The following is a 12,764-nucleotide window of genomic DNA, read 5'->3' as shown; positions in this document are numbered from 1 at the left end:
ATTATTATTATTATTATTATTATTATTATTATTATTATTATTATTATCATCATCATCATACAGTGGGAGCAGTCTTTGGTGCCCTATTACATTTCACTAGAGACAACCATTCACTGCAGTGGATATTGCGCTATTATTTTCTATAGCGCTTACACTATACATGTACCCGTTGTTCTCTGTATGATATATATTTATATGTGCAGACACATTAGAGGCTGCTGTTAGGGGGTGTGTGGGTAAAAGCCAGAATCAAAGTAGATGCATTAAAAAAGCCGGAAACCATGTAAAGTGTATTAGAAAAGCCGGAAATCATAGTAATGATTTCAGGCATTTTCAATACATTTACTATGATTTTCAGCTTTTTCAATACATTTACTATGATTTCTGGCTTTCTGATACACTTTACCTGTGTGTTGTATATGGTCCCGACAGTCATTAGCCCGACGTCGGGATCCTGACTGGCCGGACTCAGACAGCGGGGCGAGCGCAACAAAGCCCCTTGCGGGCTCTCTGCATTTGTCACGCTGCGGGCACGGTGGCGAGCATTACGCTCGCCACCTATTCTATTCTCCCTCTATGGGGGTCGTGGACTCCCACGAGGGAGAATAGCCGGTGGCCGTCGGGACCCCGAGTGTTGGGGTTTTGACTGTCGGGAAACTGTCCGGCATCCCTTTACCTGGCTTCCAGCTTTTTCAATGCATTTGCTATGATTTCCGGCTTTTCTAATACACTTTACATGGTGGCTGGGTTTTTGAATGCATTTATAATTATTTCCGGCTTTTTCAATACATTTATTATGATTTCCGGCTTTTCTAATACACTTTGCATGGTTTCCGGCTTTTTCAGTGCATTTACTATGTTTCCGGCTTTTACCCTCTTCCGCTGTTGGGCCTCTGTCTGGATTTCTCTTAACCCTTTTAGTGATAAGTGCTTATTTGTCTGCGTCTTATTGGCAGTGTTGTCCACATCGCAAGGCAAAATTGTATGTGCAGGCAGGAATTATTATACTACATCGTGTCTAGTTCATATCTCACAGTGTGTGGGCATATATGTTACCTGTGAACTGTGTGGTGTTAATGGTAATTATTATTTTTATTCCAGGACAACAGAGCGGTGAGGATGAGACACGTCACTGATTTCCCGAGGATGGACAAGGACCAGAGTCACATGACTGAGAGGATACTAAATCTCACCCTGGAGATCATCTACCTGCTGACTGGGGAGGTGAGGGGATCTTGGAGTGTCACTGTGACATCACTTATATCTATAGTAATAATACAGAGACGTGACTGGGGAGGTGAGGGGATCTGGGAGTGTCACTGTGACATCACTTATATCTATAGTAATAATACAGGGACATGACTGGGGAGGTGAGGGGATCTGGGAGCGTCACTGTGACATCACTTATATCTATAGTAATAATACAGGGTCGTGACTGGGGAGGTGAGGGGATCTGGGAGCGTCACTGTGACATCACTTATATCTATAGTAATAATACAGGGACATGACTGGGGAGGTGAGGAGATCTGGGAGCGTCACTGTGACATCACTTATATCTATAGTAATAATACAGGGACGTGACTGGGGAGGTGAGGGGATCTGGGAGCGTCACTGTGACATCACTTATATCTATAGTAATAATACAGGGACCTGACTGGGGAGATGAGAGGATCTGGGAGTGTCACTGTGACATCACTTATATCTATAGTAATAATACAGGGACGTGACTGGGGAGGTGAGGGGATCTGGGAGCATCACTGTGACATCACTTATATCTATAGTAATAATACAGGGACGTGACTGGGGAGGTGAGGGGATCTGGGAGCGTCACTGTGACGTCACTTATATCTATAGTAATAATACAGGGACATGACTGGGGAGGTGAGGGGATCTGGGAGTGTCACTGTGACATCACCTATATCTATTATAATAATGCAGGGACGTGACTGGGGAGGTGAGGGGATCTGGGAGCATCACTGTGACATCACTTATATCTATAGTAATAATACAGGGACCTGACTGGGGAGATAAGAGGATCTGGGAGTGTCACTGTGACATCACTTATATCTATAGTAATAATACAGGGACAGGACTGGGGAGGTGAGGGGATCTGGGAGCGTCACTGTGACATCACTTATATCTATAGTAATAATACAGGGACATGACTGGGGAGGTGAGGGGATCTGGGAGTGTCACTGTGACATCACTTATAGCTATAGTAATAATACAGGGACGTGACTGGGGAGGTGAGGGGATCTGGGAGCATCACTGTGACATCACTTATATCTATAGTAATAATACAGGGACGTGACTGGGGAGGTGAGGGGATCTGGGAGCATCACTGTGACATCACTTATATCTATAGTAATAATACAGGGACGTGACTGGGGAGGTGAGGGGATCTGGGAGCATCACTGTGACATCACTTATATCTATAGTAATAATACAGGGACAGGGCTGGACTAAGGTTTGGCAGGGGCAATAAATTAGAGTTGCCACATACTGCCCCCATTATGCACTCCTATTCACCACTGTGCCCCCACTATGGCAGACACATCCTGCTTAGCTCCCCTGTTAATCCTGCTTTGTGCATAGACATGACTGGAGATGTGAGGAGATCTGAGTGTCAGTGATATCACTGATAGATGTGACCTGACTGGTGGATCTTGGAAGTGACATCACATAGCAATAATAGAGGATCTTGGGCCAGATGCACTAAGCTTCAAAAGTGATAAAATGGAGAGTGATAAACAACCAACCAATCAGTTCCTGCCTGACATTTTCCAAACACAGTCTGTGACATGGCAGGTAGGAGCTGATTGGCTGGCTGTTTATCACTCTCCATGTTATCACTTTTGAAGCTAAGTGCATCTGGCCCCTTCACTGGGAAAGTATGTGGTGATAGTATATTTTTCCAATACACAGGGTTACATAGTAGTGAAGAAGACATCTGGTGAGCATGAGACAACCAGTAGCCATTACTGTGTGTCCGGAGGACTGAAAAGAACCCAGAGTTCCATCACAGTGCCCCCACCTCACTCACTGATACATGGGAGAGACAAGGAGCAGAAGATCCTGGAACTCACCAACACGATCATCCAGCTGCTGACCGGAGAGGTGACTCCTGGGAATGGGACATTATACAGTAACACCGGGGGATGTGACCGGAGAGGTGACTGCTGGGAATGGGACATTATATAGTAACAATGGGGGAGGTGACCGGAGAGGTGACTGCTCGGAATTGGGCATTATACAGTAACACTGGGGGATGTGACCGGAGAGGTGACTGCTGGGAATGGGGCATTATACAGTAACACGGGGGGATGTGACCGGAGAGTTGACTGCTGGGAATGGGACATTATACAGTAACACCGGGGGATGTGACCGGAGAGGTGACTGCTGGGAATGGGACATTATACAGTTACACCGGGGGGATGTGACTGAGGAGGTGACTGCTGGGAATGGGACGTTATACAGTAACACCGGGGGATGTGACCGGAGAGGTGAATACTGGGCATGGGACATTATACAGTAACATCGGGGGATGTGACTGAGGAGGTGACTGCTGGGAGTGGGACGTTATACAGTAACACCGGGGGATGTGACCGGAGAGGTGACTTCTGGGAATGGGACATTATGCAGTAACACCGGGGGATGTGACCGGAGAGGTGACTTCTGGGAATGGGACATTATACAGTAACATCGGGGGATGTGACCGGAGAGGTGACTTCTAGGAATGGGACATTATGCAGTAACACCGGGGGATGTGACTGAGGAGGTGAATGCTGGGAATGGGACATTATACAGTAACACCGGGGGATGTGACCGGAGAGGTGACTTCTAGGAATGGGACATTATGCAGTAACACCGGGGGATGTGACCGGAGAGGTGACTTCTGGGAATGGGACATTATACAGTAACATCGGGGGATGTGACCGGAGAGGTGACTTCTAGGAATGGGACATTATGCAGTAACACCGGGGGATGTGACTGAGGAGGTGAATGCTGGGAATGGGACATTATACAGTAACACCGGGGGATGTGACTGCTGGGAATGGGACGTTATACAGTAACAGCGGGGGAGGTGACTGCTGGGAATGGGACGTTATACAGTAACAGCGGGGGATGTTACCGGAGAGGTAAATGCTGGGAATGGAACATTATACAGTAACACCGGGAGGATGTGATCGGTGAGGTGACTGCTGGGAATGGGACATTATACAGTGACCGCTACAGAGGTGACTGCTGGGAAAGTGGCATTATACAGTAACACCAGGGGATGTGACTGCTGGTAATAGGAGATTATACAGTAACACCAGAAGATGTGACCGGAGAGGTGACTTCTGGGAATGGGGACATTAAACAGTAACACCGGGGGATGTGACCAGATAGGTGACTGCTGAGAATGGGGCATTATACAGTAACACCGGGGGATGTGACCGTAGAGGTGACTGCTGGGAATGGGACATTATACAGTTACACCGGGGGATGTGACCGGAGAGGTGACTGCTGGGAATGGGACATTATACAGTAACACCAGGGGATTTGACCGGTGAGGTGAATGCTGGGAATGGGACAATATACAGTAACACTGGGGGGAGGTGACTGCTGGGAATAGGACAATATACAGTAACACCGGGGGAGGTGACTGCTGGGTATAGGACAGTATACAGTAACACCAGGGATGTGAATGGAGAGGTGACTGCTGGGAATGGGACGTTATACAGTAACACTGAGGAATGTGACCGGAGAGGTGACTGCTGGGAATGGGGCATTATACAGTAACACCAGGGGATTTGACCGGAGAGGTGAATGCTGGGAATGGGACATTATACAGTACAGGTCGAGTATCCCGTATCCGAGTATCCGTTATCCAAATTATTCCGAAATACGGACATTCCAGAAAGTGGAAAAAAAAAAATTTTTTGCTAAAAACTGACTGGGGACATTTGTAACAGCATCACTGGGGACATGATATGTAACTGGCACTATATATGTGCAAGACAATGATTGCTTGGCATTCAAATTCAGTGCTGAGATAGTACACACATTTTGTTTCACGTTTTGAAACCTTGTTTTTTGAACAATTAAAATATATTTGTGTGTATTTTATGTGGTAATAAAATATATTTGTGTGTATATTATGTGTTTATACAGCATAAATGCAATAAACTTCAAAATACATCATTGAAATATTAAAATATTCCGAAATACGGAATAATCCGTTATCCAAAATTCTCCTGGTCCCGAGCATTTTGGATACGGGATACTCAACCTGTAGCACCGGGGGATGTGACTGCTGGGAATAGGGCATTATACAGTTACACCGGGGGATGTGAGTTTCGGAGAGGTGACTACTGGGATTGAGACATTATGAAGTAACACCGGGGGATGTGACTGCTTGGAATGGGACATTCTACAGTAACACCAGAGTTGTGGCCGGAGCGGTGACTGCTGGGAATGGGGCGTTATACAGTAACACTGGGGGATGTGTCTGGGTGATGACTGTATCATTGTGTGTGTCAGGTTCCTATAAGGTGTCAGGATGTCACTGTCTATCTCTCCATGGAGGAGTGGGAGTATATAGAGGAACACAAGGATCTGTACAAGGATATAATAATGGAAAATCAGCAGCCCCTCACATCACTGGGTAAGAAGAGACTTCATTTTATTGTACGTGATATTGTTCACTTATCATCTGCTAATCACACATGTATTCAATGTCCTCAGTCGCTGTGTGTCTCCTACAGATGGGCCCAGTAACAGAGATACCCCAGAGAGATGTCCCGTCCTCTGTATTCCCAGGATAATCACATATATACCATGTCCTCAGTCACTGTGTGTCTCCTACAGATGGGCCCAGTAACAGAGATACCCCAGAGAGATGTCCCCGTCCTCTGTATTCCCAGGATAATCACATATATACACTGTCCTCAGTCACTGCGTGTCTCCTACAGATGGGCCAGTAACAGAGATACCCCAGAGAGATGTCCCCGTCCTCTGTATTCCCAGGATAATCACATATATATCATGTCCTCAGTCACTGTGTGTCTCCTACAGATGGGCCCGGTAACAGCGATACCCCAGAGAGATGTCCCGTCCTCTGTATTCCCAGGATAATCACATATATACCATGTCCTCAGTCACTGTGTGTCTCCTACAGATGGGCCCAGTAACAGAGATACCCCAGAGAGATGTCCCCGTCCTCCATATTCCCAGGATAATCACATATATACCATGTCCTCAGTCACTGCGTGTCTACTACAGATGGGCCCAGTAACAGAGATACCCCAGAGAGATGTCCCCGTCCTCTGTATTCTCAGGATAATCCCATATATACCATGTCCTCAGTCACTGTGTCTCCTACAGATGGGGCCAGTAACAGAGATACCCCAGAGAGATGTCCCCGTCCTCTGTATTCCCAGGATAATCACATATATACAATGTCCTCAGTCACTGCGTGTCTCCTACAGATGGGCCAGTAACAGAGATCCCCCAGAGAGATGTCCCCGTCCTCTGTATTCCCAGGATAATCACATATATACCATGTCCTCAGTCACTGCGTGTCTCCTACAGATGGGCCCAGTAACAGTGATACCCCAGAGAGATGTCCCCGTCCTCTGTATTCCCAGGATAATCACATATATACCATGTCCTCAGTTACTGTGTGTCTCCTACAGATGGGCCCAGTAACAGAGATACCCCAGAGAGATGTCCCCGTCCTCTGTATTCCCAGGATAATCACATATATACCATGTCCTCAGTCACTGTGTCTCCTACAGATGTGCCCAGTAACAGAGATACCCTAGAGAGATGTCCCCGTCCTGTATTCCCAGGATAATCACATATATACCATGTACTCAGTCACTGTGTGTCTCCTACAGATGGGCCCAGTAACAGAGATACCCCAGAGAGATGTCCCCATCCTCTGTATTCCCAGGATAATCACATATATACCATGTCCTCAGTCACTGCGTGTCTACTACAGATGGGCCCAGTAACAGAGATACCCCAGAGAGATGTCCCCGTCCTCTGTATTCTCAGGATAATCCCATATATACCATGTCCTCAGTCACTGCGTGTCTCCTATAGATGGAGCCAGTAACAGAGATACCCCAGAGAGATGTCCCCGTCCTCTGTATTACCAGGATAATCACATATATACCATGTCCTCAGTCACTGCGTGTCTCCTACAGATGGGCCCAGTAACAGAGATACCCCAGAGAGATGTCCCCGTCCTCTGTATTCCCAGGATAATCACATATATACCATGTCCTCAGTCACTGTGTCTCCTACAGATGGGCCCAGTAACAGGGATACCCCAGAGAGATGTCCCCGTCCTCCATATTCCCAGGATAATCACATATATACCATGTCCTCAGTCACTGCGTGTCTACTACAGATGGGCCCAGTAACAGAGATCCCCAAGAGAGATGTCCCCATCCTCTGTATTCTCAGGATAATCCCATATATACCATGTCCTCAGTCACTGTGTCTCCTACAGATGGGGCCAGTAACAGAGATACCACAGAGAGATGTCCCCGTCCTCTGTATTCCCAGGATAATCACATATGTACCATGTCCTCAGTCACTGCGTGTCTCCTACAGATGGGCCAGTAACAGAGATCCCCCAGAGAGATGTCCCCGTCCTCTGTATTCCCAGGATAATCACATATATACCATGTCCTCAGTTACTGTGTGTCTCCTACAGATGGGCCCAGTAACAGAGTTACCCTAGAGAGATGTCCCCGTCCTGTATTCCCAGGATAATCACATATATACCATGTCCTCAGTCACTGCGTGTCTCCTACAGATGGGCTCAGTAACAGATACCCCAGAGAGATGTCCCCGTCCTCTGTATTCCCAGGATAATCACATATATACCATGTCCTCAGTCACTGCGTGTCTCCTACAGATGGGCCCAGTAACAGATACCCCAGAGAGATGTCCCCGTCCTATGTATTCCCAGGATAATCACACATATATACCATGTCCTCAGTCACTGCGTGTCTCCTACAGATGGGCCCAGTAACAGAGATACCCCAGAGAGATGTCCCCGTCCTCTGTATTCCCAGGATAATCACATATATACCATGTCCTCAGTCACTGCGTGTCTCCTACAGATGGACCCAGTAACAGAGATACCCCAGAGAGATGTCCCCGTCCTCTATTCCCAGGATAATCACATATATACCATGTCCTCAGTCACTGCGTGTCTCCTACAGATGGGCCCAGTAACAGAGATACCCCAGAGAGATGTCCCCGTCCTCTGTATTCCCAGGATAATCACATATATACAATGTCCTCAGTCACTGCGTGTCTCCTACAGATGGGCCCAGTAACAGAGATACACCAGAGAGATGTCCCCGTCCTCTGTATTCCCAGGATAATCACATATATACCATGTCCTCAGTCACTGCGTGTCTCCTACAGATGGGCCCAGTAACAGAGATACACCAGAGAGATGTCCCCGTCCTCTGTATTCCCAGGATAATCACATATATACCATGTCCTCAGTCACTGCGTGTCTCCTACAGATGGGCCCAGTAACAGAGATACACCAGAGAGATGTCCCCGTCCTCTGTATTCCCAGGATAATCACATATATACAATGTCCTCAGTCACTGCGTGTCTCCTACAGATGGGCCCAGTAACAGAGATACACCAGAGAGATGTCCCCGTCCTCTGTATTCCCAGGATAATCACATATATACCATGTCCTCAGTCACTGCGTGTCTCCTACAGATGGGCCCAGTAACAGAGATACACCAGAGAGATGTCCCCGTCCTCTGTATTCCCAGGATATTTATTATTAATTTATTATTAACAGTTTCTTATATAGCGCATACATATTACGCAGCGCTTTACAGAGAATATTTGAACATTCACATCAGTCCCTGCCCCAGTGGAGCTTACAATCTATATTCCCTACCACATGTACATGCACACACAGACATTCTAGGGTTACATTTTGTTGGAAGCCAATTAACCTATCTGTATATTTTTGGATTGTGGGAGGAAACCGGAGTACCCGGAGTAAACCCACGCAAGCACGGGGAGAATATACAAACTCCGCACAGTTAGAGCCATGGTGGGGATCGAACCCATGACCTCAGCGCTGTGAGGCAGTAATGCTAACCATTACACCATCCGTGCTGCCCTGTAACAGAGATACACCAGAGAGATGTCCCCGTCCTCTGTATTCTCAGGATAATCACATATATACCATGTCCTCAGTCACTGCGTGTCTCCTACAGATGGGCCCAGTAACAGAGATACACCAGAGAGATGTCCCCGTCCTCTGTATACCCAGGATAATCACATATGTACCATGTCCTCAGTCACTGCGTGTCTCCTACAGATGGGCCCAGTAACAGAGATACCCCAGAGAGATGTCCCCGTCCTCTGTATTCCCAGGATAATCACATATATACCATGTCCTTAGTCACTGCGTGTCTCCTACAGATGGGCCCAGTAACAGAGATACCCCAGAGAGATTTCCCCGTCCTCTGTATTCCCAGGATAATCACATATATACCATGTCCTCAGTCACTGTGTGTCTCCTACAGATGGGGCCAGTAACAGAGATACCCCAGAGAGATGTCCCCGTCCTCTGTATTCCCAGGATAATCACATATATACCATGTCCTCAGTCACTGTGTGTCTCCTACAGATGGGCCCAGTAACAGAGATACACCAGAGAGATGTCCCCGTCCTCTGTATTCCCAGGAGAATCACATATATACCATGTCCTCAGTCACTGTGTGTCTCCTACAGATGGGCCCAGTAACAGAGATACACCAGAGAGATGTCCCCGTCCTCTGTATTCCCAGGATAATCACATATATACCATGTCCTCAGTCACTGCGTGTCTCCTACAGATGGGCCCAGTAACAGAGATACCCTAGAGAGATGTCCCGTCCTCTGTATTCCCAGGATAATCACATATATACCATGTCCTCAGTCACTGTGTGTCTCCTACAGATGGGCCCAGTAACAGGGATACCCCAGAGAGATGTCCCCGTCCTCTGTATTCCCAGGATAATCACATATATACAATGTCCTCAGTCACTGCGTGTCTCCTACAGATGGGCCCAGTAACAGAGATACCCCAGAGAGATGTCCACGTCCTCTGTATTCCCAGGATAATCACATATATACCATGTCCTCAGTCACTGTGTGTCTCCTACAGATGGGCCCAGTAACAGGGATACCCCAGAGAGATGTCCCCGTCCTCTGTATTCCCAGGATAATCACATATATACAATGTCCTCAGTCACTGTGTGTCTCCTACAGATGGGCCCAGTAACAGAGATACCCCAGTGAGATGTCCCCGTCCTCTGTATTCCCAGGATAATCACATATATACCATGTCCTCAGTCACTGTGTGTCTCCTACAGATGGGCCCAGTAACAGGGATACCCCAGAGAGATGTCCCCGTCCTGTATTCCCAGGATAATCACATATATACCATGTCCTCAGTCACTGCGTGTCTCCTACAGATGGGCCCAGTAACAGGGATACCCCAGAGAGATGTCCCCGTCCTCTGTATTCCCAGGATAATCACATATATACAATGTCCTCAGTCACTGCGTGTCTCCTACAGATGGGCCCAGTAACAGAGATACCCCAGAGAGATGTCCACGTCCTCTGTATTCCCAGGATAATCACATATATACCATGTCCTCAGTCACTGTGTGTCTCCTACAGATGGGCCCAGTAACAGGGATACCCCAGAGAGATGTCCCCGTCCTCTGTATTCCCAGGATAATCACATATATACAATGTCCTCAGTCACTGTGTGTCTCCTACAGATGGGCCCAGTAACAGAGATACCCCAGTGAGATGTCCCCGTCCTCTGTATTCCCAGGATAATCACATATATACCATGTCCTCAGTCACTGTGTGTCTCCTACAGATGGGCCCAGTAACAGGGATACCCCAGAGAGATGTCCCCGTCCTGTATTCCCAGGATAATCACATATATACCATGTCCTCAGTCACTGCGTGTCTCCTACAGATGGGCCCAGTAACAGAGATACCCCAGAGAGATGTCCCCGTCCTCTGTATTCCCAGGATAATCACATATATACCATGTCCTCAGTCACTGTGTGTCTCCTACAGATGGGCCCAGTAACAGAGATACCCCAGAGAGATGTCCCCGTCCTCTGTATTCCCAGCACTGTACAGAGGAGACTCACAGGACCCCACAGGAGGATCAGGTAGGTCGGAATTAGGGTCTCCCCAATATATCAAAGTGACTGTCACTATATGAATTGCAGCAGGTGTGTGTGTATGTCAGGGCTGCTGAGAGGGTGGGGGAGGGGGTACTAATTACCTGGGCTTGCTGGTGGGGCCCGGCGGAGGCCCTGGTCCGGCCCCTTTCCCCTCCATCCCTCCCGGGCGGCAGCAGCAGCACACACATTCAGCATGTGCTGTGCTGACAGCATGCTCAGGATGCTTGACTCCATTACAGCATGTGAGAGTTCATGCTGAGCCTGCTGTAAGCAGAGCACATGCTGTAGGTGTGTGCTGCTGAGGGGGTTGACACACAATACTAGGTGACGGGGGGGGGGGGGGGGGTTGGGGGGCAACTAGACACTATGAGACCTGTAGCTAGACTAGTAGGAGCAGGGGTAAGGATCAATTTGGGGGAGGAGAAGGGGGGGGAGGACAGAGTTACAGGCAAAGTCAGGGGAAACGTGTGTAATTCCCAGGGTGCTTCAGGAATGCTATGTGATAACAGTTATGTTACCTCTTTACAGCTCTTAGGTACAGACGATCTTAGAGTAAGGGAATGCGAGAAGGACACAGGAATTGGTTTCAAATCTGTATAGGTCAGGCGGTGGACATGGTGCGGAGGGCTGTAGAGAGTATATTGAGGGGGAGGTGGGTACGAGGAAATTAGCAAGGAATACAAATAAATAAGTCTAGGGGAGAAATTAAATATAATGTTTAAAATAAACATAAACTAAAATGCCTACTGGCTAATGCAAGAAGCTTAGCAGTTAAAATCGGGGAACTAGAAACCGTGGTCACTAGGGACGATTATGACATTATTGGTGTTACAGAAACATGGTGTAATGGCATAACTGGGCCCTAAGCATGGAGGGATATACACTCTACAGAAAAGACAGGGAAAGTAGAAGGGGCGGGGGGGGGGGGGGTGCCTATATGTAAAAAATAATTTAACATTGTGCGAGAAAGTAATGAGCACAGGTACAGAGGATGATAACACTGAGGCCGTGTGGGCAGAGATAACCGACAACAAAAAACCTAATAACAACATTTTAATAGGGGTATGTTATAGACCACCGAACATAAACAAAAGGGACGAGTCTCTTCTTTTAAACCAAATCAAACAATTGTCAGATCAGGGACAGGCATTAATTATGGGGGATTTTAATTTACCGGACATTGAGGCAGATGTATTAAGGTTTAACAAGAGATAAATGCAAGGGTGATCAGGAAAGATAAACATCCAGCCAATCAGCTCCTTGCTGACTTTTTTCAAACACAGGCTGCAACATGGCAGTTAGCAGATGATTGGACGTTATCTCTCCTTATCACCCTTGCATTTATCTCTTGTTAAAGCTTAATACATCTGCCCCAATGATTGGAAAAACGAAATATGTAAAACAGCAAAATGCAGTGTGTTCCTAAACTTACTCAAAGACCAATTTATCACTCAAATGGTAGAAGCTCCAACCCACAATAAGGAACTATTGGATTTAGTATTAACAAATAACATCGACATATTCTCA

The 12,764-nt window shown here is 47.2% G+C and overlaps 1 protein-coding gene across 1 annotated transcript in view; it reads left to right on the top strand.

Moving 5' to 3' along the window:
- LOC146010111 (uncharacterized) overlaps nt 1-12,764 on the top strand; it is a 92,884-nt gene that overhangs the window by 859 nt on the left and 79,261 nt on the right. Inside the window, exons 2-5 of the mRNA XM_083151033.1 lie at nt 1,102-1,224; nt 2,926-3,117; nt 5,527-5,650; nt 11,125-11,222. Of these exons, the coding sequence (XP_083007159.1) occupies nt 1,120-1,224; nt 2,926-3,117; nt 5,527-5,650; nt 11,125-11,222 (519 nt within the window). The 5' untranslated portion in view covers nt 1,102-1,119. The remainder of the gene's footprint in view (nt 1-1,101; nt 1,225-2,925; nt 3,118-5,526; nt 5,651-11,124; nt 11,223-12,764) is intronic.

The sequence above is a fragment of the Crinia signifera genome, chromosome 6 (assembly GCF_055691185.1).
Source record: "Crinia signifera chromosome 6, ASM5569118v1, whole genome shotgun sequence".
NCBI classification, from domain to species: domain Eukaryota; kingdom Metazoa; phylum Chordata; class Amphibia; order Anura; family Myobatrachidae; genus Crinia; species Crinia signifera.
This window is presented reverse-complemented; position numbering and strand designations above follow the sequence as displayed.